The sequence below is a fragment of the Alosa sapidissima genome, chromosome 11 (genome assembly GCF_018492685.1).
Source record: "Alosa sapidissima isolate fAloSap1 chromosome 11, fAloSap1.pri, whole genome shotgun sequence".
Lineage (NCBI taxonomy): Eukaryota > Metazoa > Chordata > Actinopteri > Clupeiformes > Clupeidae > Alosa > Alosa sapidissima.
Window position 1 is genome coordinate 1,769,131 of NC_055967.1, and position 22,588 is coordinate 1,791,718.

Here is a 22,588-nt window from a genome sequence, read left to right on the forward strand (position 1 = left end):
TGGAATCAGAGTGCCTACTGTATGTAGTAAATGGAAAATCTCTACAGCAAAAGGCCAGCCTACCGCTACATGCATTTGGTTTGTTTCTGCCATTTATTAGTAATGATTTATACAGTTTGTTTACTACTTACTATTTACCTGAGCATTCAGTATTGTGCAATATAGCATACAGAAGGTGAGGGACATTTTGGGGGAAAAGAAGTGGTGCGTTTTATCATTCAAACATGCAACTTTTCATGAAAATTCTATAATCCAAGATGGCCGCCACCATATGACATCATAATATGCAAATTAGATATAAACATTTAATCTCTACATAAACTTTGGGTCATCCTTAATATTTCTCTAATTTACAGAAAGTCTCTATCTAGCCTTTTGAAATGAAGATATCAAAATCGAACGTTTCGGAAAAAAACCTCTGGCGCCTAAAGGGTTAATGTTGCACGTTAACCAGATAAAAGTTATGTTGTGTTGCCGTGTGCGATATTGAGAACGTAAGTGTACAACTATTTTCCATACTGGTGTTAGATTTATCTTGATTTGTGTAGTCAACATGACGGTATTTTACTTTAGTAGCAGTATGCTACAGTTGCAGTATAGCACGCTCATGTCTGTTGTAATGCTAGTAACCTGTTGCACAAATATAACATTCAGTAGTAATAGTAATACCTATACTATGAAGGTATATTGGGTGCAAAAGTGGCGAGCACATTTAACTGCAGATTTTGCATGTGCACACTAAAGTCATAAATGTGTAACAGTAAAGTTGAAGTTGTACATATTTTTTTATATCTTGTTAACACAAAATAGGGGCTACGGGTTCACAAATCCTTTTTACAGGTACACAAATCCTATCCTGTGAGTCACAACTTTCAAGAGTCGACACTTTTGCTCCAATCGTTGCAGCGCAGTTGGAGCGAAACACATTTGCACATCTGTGTTTCATAATCTGAGAACATGCACAACATTCGTGCATTTGTAAACCCAAATGTGAACTAATGCATCCGAAGTTGTGCATCTGTGAAATAATTTCTCATTAATAAAATTCTACAGATCGCTTTGATTTTCTTGCACGACTACAAGTCAATTGATACAAGTGCTCGAATCTGCTTCTACGAGTGACGATACTTTTGCTCCTGGCTAGGTGATATAATAGGAGCAAAAAGATTTGTATGTGTGCACGTCGAGCGAATTGATCAAGAAAACAAGGCGGCCGGATCTGGATCCTGGATCGCGCTCAGACTACCATTGCCTGCTCATAAAGTAAGTAACCTCAGTATGTTTCCTTATCAATGAAGGACACACGATTTAGTTTTTCTTTGCACAAAGCGAGGAAAAAAATGTTGCGGTGTGCGGTGTTAAGTTTTACGACCTTATTATTCATTATGTAATGTCGGCGCAAAAGACAGTGCTAGCGTTCTCCCGCGCAGGGCATCCTGGGATACGAGAGCGAACATTTGGGGGGTTTATGTCTGTATTTCTCTTAAGTTATAAATGTAAAGTTAATGTCTTTAGTGTAACATGTTTCCCTTTTAGTTTTCCCTCATGTGTGTTCCTTTTTGTGTGGGGGGCTGCGTCCTTCCCTGTGTGTGTAGTGTGTGTGTCTACTTGACCTGCCCCGTGTGTATTGTGTTCTGGATTGTCTTGGTCTTGGTCTGTGTGCTCTCGTTCTCAGCTAATAAACCTTTTGATTGGACAACTGTGTGTGTCGCTATCAAATCGTTACATTGGTGTCAGAAGCGACTTTCGAACATGGCCTCTGCCCAGCGAGAGAAGCTGGGAATGGAATACCATACTACTGGGTGGAGGCCCACGCAAGAGGATCCAGAGAGAGCCCTTGTAAGGGCTGCTAAAAAGCTCGGGGCCTTCTATCCTCCGACGGAGGAGAGGAGCTGTCGTCTGGACCTGCCTGCTGCCATGGGAGGAGATCTTGCCGGAAGAGGGGCTTGAAAAAGCGTTCGCGGAGAAGACGACGCTGGCCTGGGCGCTGACTCCACGGCGAGCCGCGACGCGTGAGCAGAGCCGAGGGAGAGCGGCGAGGAAGAGGTTCCTGGACGACGGACGGTTGGCGGAGACGCTGGGGGCAGCGAACTCACGACGGTGGGGCAGCTTCGACGGAAAGGCCCTCTAAACTCTGAACTTTAAAACTTTTGGGTGCGTGTGAGAGGCACCGTGCTGTGTGGGCGCCCGTTCTAGTTGGCCTGTTGGCCGGCGCCTTTAAAAAAAAAGTTTGTTGTGTGGAGTTCGTTAGCATGGCCATCTCGGGGGTCGTGCCTTCGCCGAGGCCGCAAAGGAGTGGAACGGGCCGGGAGCAGAGCAGGACGGCTCTGCGAGATGGCAACACGAGGAGGGACGCCGAAGACGGTAGCTGCAGCGGGAGAGCTCAGCGCGGTCCGGTTGCTGCGGAGTTGGTGCCTGTCTGTCCTGGTCGGCGACTCGACGGAGCGGAGTGGCGTTGGTGCAGCTTCATCTGGCCCCCCTCGAACCCCGGTGCTTGGTACAGTGTCGACGGTTGAAAAGACCACCTAGGGCCCTGCCAGGAGAGGAGGAGTGCCGCGGTGACACGCCACAGAAAGTGCAGCCTGAGGGTGGCTGCTGAGAGGGAGCTGGTGACGAGCGGGTCGGCCACGTGGCTGCTAGCACGCCCGTACTGGATTGCTAGCAGCGTGGCGCCCCGTTGAGTGAGCTCCTGCGGCGTGCACCCCACGTGAGTTGGCGGTACTGTCGCACTGAACTGAGTGACGGGCGACGCGCGCCGACGTTAGCATGTGGCTACCTCGTGGGCATTGCCGAGGACGGCAATGGCTTGTTGGGTGAGCTATGTAACGTCGGCGCAAAAGACAGTGCTAGCGTTCTCCCGCGCAGGGCATCCTGGGATACGAGAGCAAACATTTGGGGGGTTTATGTCTGTATTTCTCTTAAGTTATAAGTGTAAAGTTAGTGTCTTTAGTGTAACATGTTTCCCTTTTATTTTTCCCTCATGTGTATTCCTTTTTGTGTGGGGGGCTGCGTCCTCCCCTGTGTGTGTAGTGTGTGTGTCTACTTGACCTGCCCCGTGTGTATTGTGTTCTGGATTGTCTTGGTCTTGGTCTGTGTGCTCTCGTTCTCAGCTAATAAACCTTTTGATTGGACAACTGTGTGTGTCGCTATCAAATCGTTACAATAATGTCTGCACAGCAAACAATTGCTGCCTAGCACTATCCAATAGTCTTCATGCAAGATCAGCTGTTCGAAAATTGCAGAACGTGTCCTAACAGCGATTTTGGACGGGCAGTGTTATATTTCTGTACTTCTAAACTAGTTATTTATCTAGCGATAGCTAGCTTGATCTGGCACTGGAGGATTTAGCAAGCAGGTAAACTAAGCTAAACATAGCGGTCATGATAATGTAAACCAACAAACAAGATAACTTTCTTTATTATTATCATGTTACTTACCTTATGAGCAGGCAATGGTAGTCTGAGCACGATCCAGATCCGGCCGCCTTGTTTTCTCGATCGATTTGCTCGACGTGCACACATACAAATCTTTTTGCTCCTATTATATCACCTAGCCAGGAGCAAAAGTATCGTCACTCGTAGAAGCAGATTCGAGCACTTGTATCAATTGACTTGTAGTCGTGCAAGAAAATCAAAGCGATCTGTAGAATTTTATTAATGAGAAATTATTTCTCAGATGCACAACTTCGGATGCATTAGTTCACATTTGGGTTTACAAATGCACGAATGTTGTGCATGTTCTCAGATTATGAAACACGGATGTGCAAATGTGTTTCGCACAAACTGCGCTGCAACGATTGGAGCAAAAGTGTCGAGTGCGTGACTCTTGAAAGTTGTGACTCACAGGATAGGATTTGTGTACCTGTAAAAAGGATTTGTGAACCGGTAGCCCCTATTTTGTGTTAACAAGATATAAAAAAAATATGTACAACTTCAACTTTACTGATACACATTTATGACTTTAGTGTGCACATGCAAAATCTGCAGTTAAATGTGCTCGCCACTTTTGCACCCAATATACCTTCATATTGTACATTTGTGAATTACGATTCTGCTGAGTATTAGTCCAACTGTTGCACTCGCGATAGTGTTGCCAATTTAGTTGTGGAAGCACATTTCACCGTGATATTCGCGCCACTAGTCGGTCACATGACTATTGGATCTGAAGGCTACTGTTATGCTCCATTCGTGGTCTTAGAGTGCCATCTAGTGGCTAATGTTTATAAAGACACGTTGCAACTCCAGATTTCTATTGCATTGGCTTCTGATGATTCCCATTGCTGTTCAGCATTTTGGTTGTTTGCACAGCAATTATTTATTGCATAGCAATTATGTATATTGCAGAGTGAATATTGTTTAGTGCTCATTAGTCTGTATATTGTGTATATATATATATATATATATATTTATGTATGTTATATTCTTTATGTACAATTTACATTGATATATTCTGTATTTCTTTATTTACAGAAAACCACACACACACACACAAACACCCCCCCACTTAAACACACAAAGAACACATACCATTGGAAGCAACAAGCACTTTATTCACCTGCTGGAACCGGATTTCAATAAATCTGTTGAACAATACCAAAGGTTGCAGAGACTCTCTTACCGGAGTACATAGCCAGTTTGGGTAGCGCCAGCGAATAATGCACACGGACTTCACACAAGTGCAGGACTCTTGTATTTAATTTCCAAAACAAAACTTGCACAAGGGCAATTAATCAAACACACAGGAGATAACAGGCAAAATGGAGAACAAGCAATGAGAACAGTCCAGCTTCCAAGGTTCAGTAATGAACAGTCCTTCGGCATCTGAACCGAGGCAACACAAAGAGAGGAAAAACAGGAGGGTTTTAATAGGGGCGTGGACAGGTGCAGGGGATTAACTGAAATAAGTGACTCATTAGTAGACCGGGGATGGTGAGTAGAGTCTGGTAATTGGTGTTGGAAGGGGGCAGGGCTGTTACAAACACTTTTCTTCGCAATTACACCTTTCACTACTCTTGGCTGTAGAAGAGCAATCTTCATAGGCAGCAGAGAGCTGGTGTGCCTTGACATGAGCCTTTGAACTGGTGAACTGTTAAGGCCTTCTGTTGGAGTGTTTATCCATGCCAGCACTGCTTTCCATGTGTCTTCTCCATCCATGGTACATCTTTTGAGTAAAAGCTTTTTTTTACTGCTGATTCCACTTTGCCATTGCTTTGGCTGTGATATGAGGATGAGGTTGCGTGCTTGAAGTCCCAATATTCGGCAAACAGCTGAAATTCGCCGCTGTTAAAAGGGGGGCCATTGTCTGAGAAGACAGTGTGGGGTATGCCATGCCTGCTGAATTGTCTTTTACATTAGAGATGCACCGATATGGAATTTTAGGGCCGATAACCGATAATTATTGGTTTATTGTGGCTGATACCAATACGATAACCAATATTTGTATATATATATAAAAATAAAGGGTACAAAAGGTTTTTGATTTACCTTTTTATTTTCTCACATGTAAACACAAGAAAGCTAATTTAAATTGTCAACTAATGCTTTGGCCTACATAGACCCACTGACAGAAGATAAGATCAAAAACAAATTCAAAGTAACTTTCACATTTTCAATTAACCTGTTGAGGAGTACGGTCACAAATATGTGATCAGATGCAGCTGGGCCCCTGGGAGTACGATCACAAATATGTGATTAGAACATTTTTGAAAAAACTTCTATACCATGACGCAACAATTACCCTCAGGGACTCTACTGCCATTAAAACACTTAACGTGTAGTACTTTGTATTCTGGACTAGACTGTCGTGTGTGTGTGTGTCACATCAGTAGGGTAGGGGATAGGGTGTGGTGTGTTACTTGGAAGACATGAGTGGCAGGTTTTTCTTAAATAAACAAAAGTTCTGCTTTCTCGCATGCAATCCTGTTTCGCTTTTCATCGATCACATGGCCAGCTGCAGAAAACAGATGCTCGCTATCCACACTAGTAGGAGGGGCCGACAGGTATTTCTGCGCAGTATTGGAAAGCGACTCTTATTTATTTTCCAATATTCCAACAGGCTCTGGTCTTGTGAAATAAGACATTCTGCAAGGTATCCTTGCAGCTATAAAGGGAATGATAAAGAACACGTTCTGTTGAATATGTCTACGAATTCACAACTACTGTAAACAACTACTATGTTGGTCATAGGCATATTCTCAAGTAAACACAGCTACCTAAAAAAAAACGTAGCCTACGACTGCCTACCTCTGTTTGTACCGGACTACCCTCCTGTTCCTGTGTCATGCTGTCGTTCTCATCCAGAATCTCATCATACATGTCCAGCAACAAGCTTCTTTCTCTCCGGGGCTGCTTTTTTGGTGTTTCGTAGTTTCCATCATATCAGTTATCCCTGCATTGGACGTTCTTTTCCACTTTTTGTCGAAACATTTCCACAGCTGACACTTTTACACACCGGTCAAAGTAGCGGTCCTTGTATCGTCAAGGATTGTTGAAAAGCAGTAAAGGGGCTCTGAATTAACATAATTGAATCGCTTGTTTACGGCCTCCAGTAGTGTCTGCTTATGGCGGCCTTACATTGTACGATTTTGGTCTGTTTTCAGAGTCGGCGACTAAATTTCCAAAGTCGGACAGAAATCATGGGAGTTGTACTGGAATCGCGGCACGCTCCCGTCAACTAGATTGTTAAGTGTAAGGTGCCAATCTTAGTGGTGTTAAGTCAGTCGGAGTCAGTCCTTTTCTAGTTTTGCCGTTACGACAATTGATATTATCACAAGTCTTTCTAGTCGTGGCTCATGCAAATAGTGACGTGAACTATAAAAATCAATAGTGACCTCTCTCCAACACCAAACAGGAAGGGGCAAAGTAGGCGACAGCTGTAGCCTATATGATTATTTGTTATTCTTATAATCAGTGTTGGTCAAGTTACTTGGAAAAAGTAATTAGTTACTGATTACTGATTACTTATTCAAGAAAGTAATCTAGTTACTTTACTGATTACTTTACTTAGTTACTTTACAAAAACACACTAGCTATACACAACCTGAATACGCTTTTTTAAAACTTGGTTTTATTAGTTTTTGGTGTGTATACTCCTTCATTCGAATAGATGTAAATAAAATACAGCAAAAAAATTATTAAAACCAAAGTCTCTATTAACATTTACATCTTTTAACAGTTGCAGTGCAGATAGGAGTAATGCATTTCCCAAAACAGAAAATGCTGTTGCATGCCACATTTAGGCTGTTCTAATGTCAAAGAACAGTATGTGTTTGAACTGTGTGTGTGCAGTGCGGCTGCTGGCTATTTTAGTGCCCAAAGCAGAACTGTTAGTTTAAAACATTAAGAAATACTACTAATTTGATGCAGTTTAACTTATTTATAAATGGTGCGCTGTCACTTTAAGAGCATCTACACAACTCTCATAATGATCAGCTCCATTCAAATATAAGCCTATGGCTAGTCCACAAACTCCACATTTGGCACTATATTAGCAATAGTCATGATATTAAGTTGGTATAAACAGCTAGCTAGACATTTTCTGTTTGCAATTAAAAGTGATAGCCTATATGAGCCTGGTAGCACCTATCTGAGTGGAATGTGTTTCAATCGGCATAGGCTACTGTGCTTCATGTAAATGCTTAGTTTAAGGCAGTGGTTCTCAAACTTTTTCTTTCATTCCCCACTTTGATCAAGGGGGCCTTTTCGAGCCCCACCTGTCCCTCATCGGTCTAAGAAAGTGGTAGGTCAAGCTCAAAATTGTCAAATGTATTGAAATAATGACAAGTTCTAAATATATCCTCTTCAGCGGAATTAAAATCAGCTGGTGCTGCAGATATAATAATAAATAAATACATAATGTGCCATTGTAAATTAAACACACATATTTCTGTTTTCCAGCAACATATTAGGAAGCATAGGCCAATATTTTACAGCATTGTACAATATATTCAATGAAATACCAACATGCTGCATTAAATGGATTCATAATCCAGTCATACTGAGCACTGCTGGTTGGGAAATATTTTTGAAATAAACTTTGCAGGGATGTGATGTAGGCCTACTGTTTAATACATGGGATCACAAGAGTGGCAGACGTTTCAGCGATTTCACTCAGATTCTCAAAGGCATACTGTTGCGATCGAGGCGCCTGTCCCATACCTCAAGTTTTTTGGTGAATGCAGTAATCTTATCTGCTAGGCGAGGTAGGTGCTTGTCTTTGCCTTGTAACTGGAAATTTAACTCATTGAGCTTTCCAAATATATCGCTAAGTTAGGCCAGCTTCAAGAAATGTTCATTAGTGAACGTGCTTGCAGATTCAAACATGCGCTCACGCTGCCTTGACACGTGCGCTTCCATATTAACACAGTGCGTCCATTGCGGATTGGGTGCTACCTGGGCCTAGGCTACAGATGAAAAAAACTCCTGTTTTTCACGTCAGTTCGCGCCCCACCTGGCATGTCTCCGCGACCCAGTAGAGAAACGCTTGTTTAAGGGAAACAAATTGAAGACTTCAACACTCACCAGCCCCATTACAAAAAGGCAAAGACCACATCATATTTTTGCCCATTTTCCAAATCACAGTGAATGTAGCCAAGATATTATAATGCCCTGGCTCCTTTTATAACGGGCCAGTAGGCTACAGGGAACCCGCAACGTCCTCTTAAGTCTATTTTCACCTGTTGCTGCAGCCGTCATGTCGGGATCTGGGGGTGTCTCAATGAGTTTCACATTCCTGTGCCGGCTTGCTAGGTGCTTGCTCAGATTTGAGGTGGAATTTTTCGCTGTAGACAACATTTTTCTTCCCACGCATAGTGTACAGCGTACTGTGTTTTTTTCGTAATGTCTGAACTGCAATGAATTAAATGCTCCATGTTCGCGCTCTCTCCCGCACTCCATGTCTTGCACACACGTGTCTGTTGTTTACATCTATGTCTCGCAGCTATAGCCTACATCATTGTCACGAGTTAGTCTCACAAAATCCATATGGCAAAATCCCAAATTCTTTTACTGTCTATGGCAAAATCACTGTTTAGTAACGCAGTGACGCAGGCTGCTTGCAGGAAAGTAAAAGTAATCTAATTACTGTTTTTGCAATGTAATCCCTTACTTTACTCGTTACTTGAAAAAAGTAATTGGATTACAGTAACGCGTTACTTCTAACGCGTTACTGTCCATCACTGCTTATAATATTTGTCATTTCTTATACATACATATTTAGTCGGCTCTTCCACGTGACAGAACAACTCTATATCGGTTAGGAATGTCACGCATGAAACAATGCTGCAGAAACACAAAAATACGACTTTGAGTTTAGTAGGCTATCATTTCAGTTCCTGTTTATCTATTGCACGATGGGTGATAATTTAAAGGAATCTAGTTGCAGTCTTGCAGTGACCCTGCAAGATCCCTAGTAAAATCTGCAAAATCATAGTCTGTGACTTAAAACTCTACTACTTGTTTTTAGATGTGAGAGGGTCTGAGACTGTAGTCTTTCAAAAATCTTCTCCAAATCTTTGCAAATCTTTCCAAAGTCTGTCAGTGTAAGGAGGGCTTTAGATGTTTTGACTCCGTGGTCTGATGTCTCTTTCCTCAACAGTCGTTTCAAAGCTTCTACTGAAGGGATTACATTGGCTGTTGTGGCACATGAGCACATGTCCCTGGTCAACTGTTCAAATGGTTCAAGCAGGGTCACCATGTTTTCTATCAGAGTCCACTGATTGAGGGTCAGAGATGCGGGCAGCTCGTGATCAACTCCATATGCCGCTATTGCCCGTTTCTGTTCTATCAAAGACTGCAACATATAAAACGTGCTGTTCCAGCGGGTTGATACGTCTTGTTTGAGCATATTTGCAACCCAAGCTAGCAACACCACTCTCCTCTATAGCCTTTGCCAGATTACGTGCATTATCCCTGATCACAACATGCACATTCTCCTTGGTAAACTTACTGTTTACCATGTTGTTAGTCGCTTTGGTTAAAAAGCGTCAGCCAAATGTAATGTAATGTAATGTAATGTAATGGTCAAGTGCCACTGTTCAAGCATGTTTTCAAAAGCACCAGAGATTGCCGCTGCAGTGTGAGAGCCAGGGAATTCTTGTGCTCAAACTCGAGCTCGAGCTCGAACTCGTCATTCAGCCACTGTGCAGTCAAGCTCAGCATACTTGTTGGGCTAACATCGCTCGTCCATATGTCCATGGTAAAACTGTTGTCTTTCGCTGTCGTGAGTATGCTGTGTATGTATTTAGCAATGACATCATGCCGAGCCGGGAGACAAACATCTGAAAAGAAGCACCGACTTGGGATAGTATAGCGGGGTTCAAAATGTTCTACAAGGCCGCGGAACCCTGTGTCTTCTACCGCTGAGAAGGGCTGATCATCAAGCGCCATGAATGCAATCATTTTGTCGTTGATTTGTTTCGCTTTGGGGCTATCTTTGACAATTTTTTTAACTTTCTCAAACGCCTCTGGTATTGAAGTGACTGAAGTTTTCGTAGCGGCTTCTAGCCTAGAAATCTAGACACACCCTAGCGGCAGCAAATGTAATTTGCTGCCCGGGCTAGTCTACCAACTCTCCGTTGGCTTGCGAGCTGGAAAAATTAAAGTTCGATAGGGCCAATCACATTGTGTATAGAGACGTTAGGCGGGCTTAACATAATGATTGATGGCAAAGTTGCAACGGTTTGGCTTGAATTCCCTCCCTGTACCTCTGTTCAGTTGGCGTCAACGTCCTTGAGGCAAAGGTTACAGGCTGTCCATGCTGCAGAAGGGCTGCTCCAAGGCCTGTCTCACTTGCATCACACTGGAGAGTGACTTCTTCATTGAGGTCGTAGTATCTGAGGACAGGGTGGCGTATGGCTAGATCCTTGATGATGTGCAAAGCTGCATCGTGCTGAGGGAGCCAAGCCCATTCAACATCCCTGTCAGTCAATCGCCAGAGTGGCTCACACACATCTGAAAGGTGGGGTAAGAATTTGGAGAGATAGTTAACAAATCCAAGCAGCTGCTGGAGAGACTTCACATCATGTGGTGTTTGCATGTTCTTAAGCCATCGCCTCCTCTGTGCAGTGATTTAGGGTGGGACGCTAAGGACTAGTCCTAATCAAAATTTTAAGATGACTGTAACGTCCTGACTCAAGGACGAGACAAAACACAAGGGCACACGCCACACCACGAGTAAATTTGCAATAATTTATTTAGAGCGCTTAACAATAAACAACAGATCATTAAGAAAAACCCTGAATATGTCAATAGTCAGTGGTGTAGGCAAATGTATGGATGCATTGAGTGAATGTAGTAGTGCTAAAATAAAGAAACAAAACAAGTACCCAAAACCTAACAAAACCCAGACTCAGGTCTGTCGCTGCCACCAACAGCCCTACGCCCGCTCTACTCCCACAAAGCATCAGAATGGCATTTTAAAGACCCTGAACACCAGGTGTGCTAATCAATTAAACAATGATTGATGAGCAGGCCAATCTGACGAGGACGCCACAAGCTGACAAGGACGCCATGTACTCGTCACACCCTCCCCCATGGAACAGGGGTCCCACCATGGAACCCTGCACAGTTCGGACCCCGGACTCATCCTCCTGATGGTGTAATGAATGACGAGATCTCCTGAGCATGCTGGGTTAATGGCACTTGCCAATAACCTTTTAACAAATCCAATTTCGTTTCGTTTCGTGACTTTCCTACGTGAAGGAGTAGAAACCAAGTAATTCTCCTCTGAAACTTTGTTAAGGACGGTGAATGGAGCCTCAAACTTAGCCTCAAATGGAGAGCTGACTATTGGACGCAAAATAAGAACCTGATCGCCAGGTTCAAAAGTCCGTTTCTCCACGGTACGGTCATATAAGCGCTTCATCTTTTGTTGAGCCTTTTCCAACCTGAGTTTTGCCACTTCTCTTGCACGATACAGTCTTTCCCGGAACCCATTCACATATGCCACCAAGTTCTTTGGCGGATCTGAGGTGCCACTCTCAACAGCGATTTTAGCGTCGAGTGGAACTTTCCAACGCCCCCTGACTCTGCGCATGATATGCCGTGGATTGATTGTGCTGTATACGCAACTGCTTTAAAACTTGAGCGAACAAATGGGATGACAGGTTGGAACCACGGTCACTTTGTATGATTTTAGGCACCCCAAAAACAGACATAAACTGAGACAAGGCCCTCACCAGTGATCTAGCTGTAATCGTGCGCAATGGATAGGCTGCAGGGTACCTTGTACTTAAACACATTACTGTTAACAGGTAATTGCTACCACTTTTAGAACGTGGCAAAGGGCCCACACAGTCTATGATAAGATGTTCGAACGGCTCTGTGATGGCAGGTATGGAACGCAATGGGGTTGATTTCAATGTCTGATTGGGCTTACTTGTTATCTGACAAGTGTGACATGACTTAATGTATGCAGACACATCTTTCTTCAACTGTGGCCAAAAGAAATATCGCAGAATGCGATCGTAGGTCTTCCGCACACCCAGGTGTCCACACTGATCATGGGAAACCTGGAGCACGGAATGGCGATACTTAGTAGGCACAACGACTTGAACAATTGGTTCACCCACAAAATCTTCCCCATGCGGAACCCACTTGCGCATCAGTACCCCATTCTGCACAAAATAAGCACGCGCTGTACTAGACGCATCAACACCAGACAAAGCAGAGGCAAACAATTCTGACAAGGCCGAATCTTGTTGTTGTTCCTTACTTAGATCATCAACAGACAAAGGAAAAGGTAGATTGGCAAGATCAGGCACAGGCAACACATTAAAGCTAACCTCAGTCTCTTTAGTTTCCTCTGTTTTAGCAGCACGGCTTGCGGCGCGTGGAACTACACACACTGCATCGCTAATGTCAGTCACTACTACATCCTGGTCCGGACCAACAGGATCCGGAGGAGAAACTGCCGAACGCGACGACGAAGCCCACACACGCTCACCTGCAAGCTTGTTACCTAGAATCAACTGCACCCCCTCAACAGGCAAAGCCGGCCGTACTCCAAGCACAACTTCCCCCTGCACCAAGTCAGATTTCAGGACGACTCTGTGGAGAGGAACAGAGAAAGTGTTCAAACCCATTCCCCGGATCAACACCCCGACTCCCGTATTTGAACACTGTGAGAAAGGCAAGACCGATTGCAATATAAATGAATCAATTGCCCCTGTATCTCACAAGATCTTCACTGGAACATGCTCATCACTGCCTACAAGAGACACAGAACCTTCTGTAATAAAAGGAGAAAATGTCACCATGTTATGATCCAACATGCTTGGCTTCGCTGGGGCTTCCAATTGCTGCTCCCCACCAACAAATGGAACTGGCGCTGCCAAAGCACTAGGTTTACCATGTGCATTACCAGAATGTTTTGACTTGTATCTCAGTGCTGGACAGTCTTTCTTCCAATGACCTCTTTCTCTACAATAATTGCACAACAAATCGAAATCTGAGCTACGATTAAATGTAGGAGAACGAGAACGAATAGTTTGCCTGAAGCTAGAATCAGAACTAAGCCGATCAGAAAAAAAAACAGTATGGGTTAAGACAAAATCATCAGCCAACCTTGCAGCCTCGTCAACGGATTTAACAGCATGTTCATTAATATATATGTAACAACTCTATCAGGCACAGAATTTTTAAATTGTTCCAAAACAATGAGATTAGACAGATCTTGGAAAGTGCTTACTCCTTGGGCAGAACACCAACGAGCAAAATGTTTATTCAACTCACGCATGAACTCCAAATGAGTCTGTGCATTTTCCTTTTTACAAGAACGAAAACGTACACGGTAAGCCTCTGGCACAAGCTCATATGATTTTAACACGGCGTCTTTAACCTTAACGTAGCACCCACTGTCTTCCCTACTTAGAGAAGAATAAGCCTCTTGCGCCCGCCCAGTCAAAACACAAGACAGCAAAAGTGTACGCTCAGTGTCAGACCAACGCCTAGCTTCCGCAACTCGTTCAAACAATATGAAGAAAATGTCTGGATCTCTCTCATTACATTGCGGAACTAATCTCAAATTCTGTGTCGTATCAGACGAGCCCACAGACAACTCATTAACTGCTGATTCTGGCAGAGTACCCTCCTTAATCATATCTAATTTAAGGTTCTGCATATCTAAACAAGCTTTTTCCAGCTGCACTTTAGACATTTCGGTCTCATACTTGAGTTTATCGCGCTGAATCTGCAGCAACAACAAATCTTTTTGCTGATCAAAAAGACAACGCGCTACCCCTGTCAGGCGGCGAACTTGGAGAAGCTTCTGACAAAATTCCCTTCTCAATTAAACCCAACCGCAGCCTACCTTTACTGGCATCCTTTTTCTTTTCAGTAACCGCCAGCTGATAATGCTCCGCAATCTTCAACAATTCATTCTTTGTGCAACTATAAAACACATCCCAAGACGGAGATCTCACAAATCCGTTGGCCGACATAATCAAACCACAGCAAGTGCCAAAGGAAAATACTACCGTGCAACCAATTTGGAGCGCTCCCCAACTATCTACGCTACCTACCCGCAAAGTACTCTCACTACAGTAAACCTACCTCTTCATGTGGCTACCGATGAGGGGTATTTATACACGGGTCAAAGCTTCCCATCGGTATCACCCAATAAGAAGCAACCAAAACCACTGCCTAAAGCAGATGGACCAACAAAGAACAAGTAGCCTACAAATTAATTACGGTCAAATTAACCGGGTTCTCTCAAGCCATTTAAACTGACCGGACTCGAGCCCCCATTTTGTAACGTCCTGACTCAAGGACGAGACAAAACACAAGGGCACACGCCACACCACGAGTAAATTTGAAATAATTTATTTAGAGCGCTTAACAATAAATAACAGATCATTAAGAAAAACCCTGAATATGTCAATAGTGTCAATGACAAAATTGTCCCCACCAATATTTTAGCAAACTCATTTGTGCTGCTGATCATTCCGACAGCCAGCACAACAGTACAAGAAACGTTGTCACTTGATTGGCTGAAAAACCGACGTGGAGGGGGGGAAGGTTTATCTGACACACACGCTACACGCACGGTGAGTGTCAAAGCACAGGCTACTTTGCACTGGCAGTCAAGCGAGCGGGTGTGTCAACGACAACGGTAAGTTACCAGGGCTGTCTGCCAATACATACCCCATAAAAGGCCAGAGTAAAACATTTTGATATTCCCTTTGCCCTTCAGCATGCACATGTTTGCCCCTTTTTGTGGTTTGTAGATCAGCTATGTCACCCAAGATGAAGAAAGGGGACATACAAAGCTTTTTCATTATCAGTCTAAGTGTTTTGTTTGTTTAAAAAGTGTTTGTCCGAAAGTTTTACGTGTTCGTCTCGCAGCTACAGCAAGCAGTTTCTACTTGATATCTGCAAAAGCAAGTTTTGCAGCGTTCTGGACTTTGCAACAGAGACGCTAAAGGAACTCAGACTACTCCAGCCTTCAACAACACCGGACTCGCCTGCTACTCCTCCCCCGGAAAGAAAGCGCCGGAAGCGGTGTGCGAGGAAGCAGAAGAGGGGCAAGTGCGGAGGCGTCCGGGCCAGGCTAGCGGCCAGCCCAACTCGCCCAGCCATACCATCCATTCTCCTGGCAAATGTGCGATCACTGGACAACTAAATGGATTGCATACGACTGCTGAGATCAACGAACCGGACAGTGAGTAACTGCTGTGTGCTCGTCTTCACTGAGACTTGGTTAAATGACAACATTCTGGACTCTGCTGTACAACTGGAGCAGCTAGCATGCTATTGAGCAGACAGGGCCATTGTAAAGGGAGAAAAATCACGAGGAGGAGGAATCTGTGTTTACATCCGTGACAAATGGTGCCGGGACACTGTAGTAGTATGCAAACACTGCTCACCACTGGCAGAGTTTATGATCATAAAGTGCCGTCCTTTTTACCTGCCAAGGGAAATTACTGCGATTCTGCTAGTCGCAGTATACATCCCGCCCACCAACAATAACAGCGATAGGAATGCGGCTCTTAGTGAACTGTACCAGGCTGTCAGTAAACAACAGACGGCACACCCAGATGGTTTCACCATCTTCGCTGGAGATTTTAACCATGCAGATCTTAAAACTGTTCTTCCAAAGCTACACCAGCATGTTGTTTTTCCAACAAGAGAGACAACATCCTGGACCTGGTCTACACTACACACAAAGGAGCATACAAAGCCACCCCCCTCCCCCACATTGGACTTTCTGACCATATCACTGTTATGCTAATGCCTGCATACAGACAAAGAGTAAAAGCAAACAAACCGGTTCGTAAGCAGGTAAAAGTGTGGCCTGAGGGAGCCTCCGATGCTCTTTAAGACTGCTTTGACACAACAGACTGGGAAATGCTTAAGCAGGCAGCCACTTACAACAACCAGACAGACATAGAGGAGTATACAGACACTGTAACCTCTTACATCACCAAGTGCATCGATGATGTGACCCACACAAAAGACATCATCACTCGGGCTAACTGGAAGCCATGGCTGACAGGGGATGTCCTCAGGCTGCTGAGGGCCAGAGACAAAGCCTACAGAGCTGGGGATGAAGCTGGCATGAGAACAGAGAGAGCCAACCTGTCCCGTGGCATCAAGGAAGCAAAAAAGGAATACACTCATAAGATAACCACCCACTTCAAAGACAGCAGGAACGCACAAAGCCTATGGCAGGGCATTCAGGCCCTCACGGACTACAAGCCCGCGCCACAGAGCTGTGAGAGCAACATCCCTCTGCTCAACAATCTGAACCGCTTCTTTGCTCGCTTTAAAGCACAAAACAGCACTTGCCAACAGAGGACCCCTCCCCCTCCACACAAGCAGCCCCTGTGCCTCTGCCGACAGCGTGAAGAGGACACTTGCTGCTATTAAAGGGGTGCTATTATGCTTTTTCGTTTTTTCCTTGTCCTATCGTGGATTACATAGCTTTTTGTGTATGTAAATGGTCGGCAAAGACACAATATCAAAAGTAACCACTAGGGGGGAGTAAATGAATATCGCAAAGACAGACTACTGAGCTGCCTAGAAACGCCTCGATGCGAATTTCAGCCGTTGCTTTATTTTAGTTCCGGTACGAGGTGACGTAACCTCGTACTTTTGCTGGGAGTAAATGGGACAGCGTCATCAGATGATTTCACAGTTAGTCTAGAACAGTTCGATTTCGCGTTTCTCAGCAAGTAAAGTTTCGGTTAGCAATGGGTAGAAGGTGTTTTCTTCGTTGTGAAGGGACGTCTCCCTTGTATGCTTTGCCAAAGGCAGAGCCTACACGTACCTGTTGGCTAGAGTTTATTTTTAACTCTATTCCCCCAACTTTACCGACCATTTTTCTGTGTCCCCGTCACTTCACGGATGGCTGCTTCAGCAACCTGAGTTTGTTCAGCACAGGATTTGCGAAGCTGCTTGCTCTGAGGGAAGATGCTGTTCCAACTTTGTGTGGCCCTATGGGTGAAGATGTCGCTCGACATGTAAGTAAACCTTTTGTGATATTAACAAAAATTGTTGTGTGTAAGGTTGACGTTAGTTGGGTAATTAACCCTACAAGCTTGCGAGCGGAGATAGCTAACTGCTAGTGCTAGAGGCTGACTAAGTTCGTGGTCTGAGCTGAGCAAAGGTGTAATTACAGTAGCTTAAAAGCAAGCTCAGTGGTATAAATAAACCAATGTGTAGCAGTTAGCTCTGATAGTGAGGCTACCATGTTGAAGTAGAGCGAATTCAGTCTGTAGTCTTGACGCAAGACTGATTAATTTGTCACTGGTGCTATTTGTAGCCTAACGTTATAAGTTAACGTTAGTTTTCGCGGGGGATCTCAAACAAATTCTAAACGGTAACAGAGTCCGTCTACGGACAATTAACGTCAGCTATGTGAGGGGTATTTGGTTGAATGGTTATAGTTTTTGTTTCAGATGTTAACTGTTAGGTTGTATAAAATTATTTTCGTAACAGATTTTGGTGTTATAATTACAGGACTCCAGTGCCCCATATAGCCCCTTCCAGCACGTCGGATGTCAGACCGACTCTCCTCAGCTTATTTCGGCGGGAACCCAGACAAGTAACACCGTGGGAATGCATTCTGTGGGAGTACAAAGTGCGCCATTGAAGACGACTTCAGTCGGCACACAGTTGTCCATGGGATCGCTGAAAACGGCACACATGAGAAGCAAAGGTATTGTGTGATGTAGTTGTTAACCAAGGTCTACTCTATTATATCTTCAGTACCAGGACAAAATCATCAGCTGAATTATTTTTTTATTTTCTAATAAGATTTGTCTATATTATTCGTAGGTATCCAGACAAAGCTGCCTCTTCTCAGTGTAGGCACTGGAATAATTTCACCACTGGCGTCTACACCAATAAAGGGCCCAGGCTGTCGACCTAGCAAGAGACCACGGCTTGAGTTGGAGGACGAGGAGGAGAGCGACTCCTCAAATGAATTTCATAAGGAGCCTCTGGACTCGACTTACAACCCTGGAGATTCTGTACTTACAGAGGAATCTGACATCTCGTAAGTTTTTAGCATTGGCTACTGTTTAGTATTGGCTGTACTAAAAGCAGTATTGGCTACTGTTTTCAGTATATGGTTACCAGCGATACAACATTGCTATTATTATAGAAAACATATTTAAAAGCTAATATTATGTTGTGTTTCTAATCTGTTAGGTTTGAGACACAGTCCACACATGATGAGGAAAAGTATATTGTTTTTGAAAGCTGCCTCAAACAGCTGTTTGAAAACTGTCCAGTGTGTAAGAAGGGCTGTAATCTCCAACGACGAAGGATGGGAACCTATGTGGCTTTCACTCAGCGATGTCCACACTGCAGTTACTTCAGAGAGTGGGAGAGTCAGCCCATGGTTGGAAGTACCCCTGTCGGCAACCTACAACTTTCTGCGGCTACCTACTTTACAGGGACCTCCTTCATCCAACTGGAAAAGGTAAGCATTTTACCATTTCAAACATGTGAATCTTTCTAGTGATGAACTAAACTGGTCTAAAACGCCTCTTATTTGTCTTTTCTTTAAAGCTGTGCAAGGCCATGCAACTCCAGATATTTCAGTATGACACCTTCAGAAGGCATGCAAGGAATTACATGGAACCGGCTATTGTTCATAAGTGGAAGATGGATCAGCAGAGTCATTTCCAGCATCAATTGCACCTTGGTGGGGTGGTTGCAGTAGGAGGAGACATGAGGGCTGATTCTCCAGGTTTGTAGAAATTTGAAATAGTCTGGCAACTACATTATTAGTTTGCATTCTGAATCATATGACATCCCTTGATGGTGTGCTGAAAAGCTTTACACACTCTGTAATACATTTTTTTAGGGCACTCCGCAAAGTTTGGCAGCTACACTCTAATGAATCTGGAGAGCAACACCATTATGGACATCCAACTTGTTCAGGTATGTTTCTCTCTTTGGATTTGTTTGAATTTGAATCTTAAGTGTGTGATTTTGTCTAATGTTTTTTGTTTGTAATGACCATTCACTACCAGAGCAATGAAGTAGGTGGCAGCTATCATATGGAGAAGGAAGGACTGAAAAGATGCCTAGATCATCTGGAGTCGAATGGATTGAAGGTGGATTACATTGACAGACCGTCATCCACAGATCCAGAAATTTCTGAGGGAACGCAGCGTAACTCAGTTCTATGACGTTTGGCACTTTGAGAAAGGTAAAGTGTTTTCCTAATTCATACCCTAAACTTTGAAGTTAGCAATTAACAGATTGTATAATCAGTGTGTGTGGTAAACAGGTTTGTCCAAGAAACTTGAGAAAGCTTCGCACAATGAAGACTGTGATGTTCTGAAGAAGTGGCTACAGAGCATCAAAAACCATGTCTACTGGTGTGCCACGTCATCAAGCACTGGACCAGAAAAGGTGGCAAAATGGACATCACTGCTAAACCACCTACAAAATGTTCATGTTCATGAAGACCCCCTTTTCCCCAAATGTCTGCATCCCGACCACGTCTCAAGGGACCCTAGCAAATGGTTACAACCTGGTATGTGCCAAATTATCTTTACTCAGAAAATCAAGTATTACATTTTTCCAGTCTTTTGTTGTGATGCAGGGGGGTTGATATTTCACCACATGTTCTTATTTTACTGAAGGATCAGTTGCACTTCACAAAGCTGAGAAAATACTGCTCAACAAGAGAGTCCTGAAGGATGTAGAGAAACTCAGCCACCATCACCAGACCTCATCACTAGAGTCCTTCCACAGCCTGATACTACGTTTTGCACCAAAGAATGTAGTTTTCCCCTTCATGGGAATGTTGTGCAGGTAATACACAATGTCATTATTTTAAAAGTGACTGATTGAGATGACTGTCAGTCATTCTATGTATTTAATCATTTTGCTGTGTTGTTACCATAGGTTGTATCTAGCAGCAATGCACCACAATGAAAATGCTATGCGGGAGCAAGCCACAACATCTACAGGACAGGCCGTTTTCAAGGTTGTTTTTCCAAAGGCGAAGAGGGGGGAAGGCATTGTGAAGCCCGTGAAAACAAATCCAACCTTCAGTAAGTTTGTTAAAGAGTTTCTTTAAATACAGCCACAACAGTTTACAGATTGTTATGGATACATTTATTGGATTTGAATGCTATATCTTCCAGACTATGTACGTGAACTCATGAGGCTGCTCATGCAGGAAGTTTTTGAGGACCCTACATCTTTTGCAGAGGAATTGAAGACCATCCCCATCCCTCCAGACCTCTCAGCAGAATTCCCGAAAACTCCAAAGGCTGAGCTGGTTGCCCGTCACGTCTCCCACTTCAATCAATAGGTGGTCTGAAGCCTATGTAATCACCAGACGGGAACTGCTGCCGTATCCGCTGCACCACACATGACGGGATGATGACCCGACGACTAGGTCCTAAGTAGCCCCAGCACCAGCTTACAAAGCTGCGATAGGCAAGATGCCTCAAACGCCTGAATTGGGCATTAACTGATTTACCTTTACTCAATCAAAACAACAAAACAGCAAGTTGATTGATATTATCTGAAATACACAATTGAATAACATGACTTTTTAATGTTTTTAAAAATGGAGATATAGCGTTTTGAAACCAAACTCTTCAAATATTACCTCAAAGGTTCATACTCTATGGAAGAAGCTATGCACTATTGTCATCAATGTTTACATGCATACAAATTACATAAGAATAATGCTTTTGTTTTGTTTAGTAAGAGCTTATTACAGCCAAAGTAACTTACTCTTCTTCTGTTCTGTGCCTAACAGGTCCGTAATCATATTTGTAAATGTTGTAGATATTTTGCAGACTGTATGGATTTAGACACACAGGTTCTAGGCCTGGATGTTCCGTCATGCACATTATGGGTATTGGCACTTGGCTCATTCGTCTTACTACCTAATAAAGAAAATAAGACAAGAACTACTACTGTGTAACAAGTGACCTTGGCATCATCATTGTTCAGAGTGCTACATGACTGCATGGACAATATTGATTCAGGAAGCAACATGTTTTCTTGTCAGACTTTTATTTACAAAAAAAATTTATTACTGATTTAGTTTTTTTATTACATAACAATGATGTATAATACAGTATGCAGCTGGCTGAGACTACAGTGAACTGGTGAGATTACTCGTTTACCATTACATATTAATTATAAAAATGTATCATTGATTAGTTTTTTTACATAACAATGATTATAATACAGTATGCACCTGGCTGAGACTACAATGAACTGGTGAGATCACTCGTTTACCATTACAAGTGTAATGCTGATGCTTTATGCTAGAGATGTCATAAACATGCGTAGCCTAGTTCACTAGTAGGCCTAAGCTACTCATCTAAAGGGGATGTTATGCTAGGACATTAGGTCAGTCCATAGAAATAAACACCAAACCGAGTAGTAGCCTAGCATAAAGTTACAGTTATCAGTTTTACCTTTGTGATTTCTCTGCAGCAGACGTTCTCCACTTCACTAGGCATAGTGGCACAATTCCCACAAGTGCACCTAAGTAACAAAGATGTTATAAGTTATAGAACTAACTATTTTTGGCAGACAAAAGCAGTTCACTTATATTCCATGTCAGGCAGGCAAATAAAGCTTGTTAGTACGAGTAGCCTACTAGCCTCGGGCTAAATTAGACGCTAGGCTATAGAGATACATTTCGTAAATCAGGTGTGGATAATAGAATAAACAAAAACTTACCACAGTGAAACGTCTTGGTCCAATCTACGACTAACATCGCGCTCATCATTGGCTCCATCAGCTCCATTATCGCTTTCGGGGTCGGATTCTGGTTCAAATTGGTAAGGCAGCACTGACGCCATAATCGCCTAACTTACAAATGTCTGACGAGACGTTTCTGTCAGCGCCAAAATTCTAACTCCCTCAAAATTCTCAGCAACCGGGCGTTTCACATAGGGGTTGTAATACTGATAGACGTATGATGAAAATTAATATGGCCGAAGACACTTCAACTTTGTAAATCGATTCTATTAGACCCAACAAATTAAATAATAAACAGTAAATAATACCATAATAGGGCCCCTTTAACACCCGTAAGGCAACAGGCCCAGACAACATCGCAGGTCATGCACTGAAGGATTGCGCTGAGGAGCTTAAGG

General features: G+C 43.4%; 1 protein-coding gene across 1 annotated transcript; it reads left to right on the top strand.

The window, feature by feature from the left end:
• The first annotated feature begins 18,056 nt into the window (after nt 1-18,056).
• LOC121724078 lies at nt 18,057-21,388 on the top strand. Its single transcript, XM_042110423.1, has 9 exons — nt 18,057-18,156; nt 18,276-18,495; nt 18,651-18,924; nt 19,014-19,194; nt 19,582-19,659; nt 19,741-19,989; nt 20,099-20,270; nt 20,364-20,512; nt 20,606-21,388. The coding sequence occupies exons 1-9, from the start codon at nt 18,057-18,059 to the stop codon at nt 20,773-20,775; spliced, it is 1,593 nt and encodes a 530-aa protein (XP_041966357.1). The 3' UTR covers nt 20,776-21,388.
• The last annotated feature ends 1,200 nt before the right edge of the window (nt 21,389-22,588 follow it).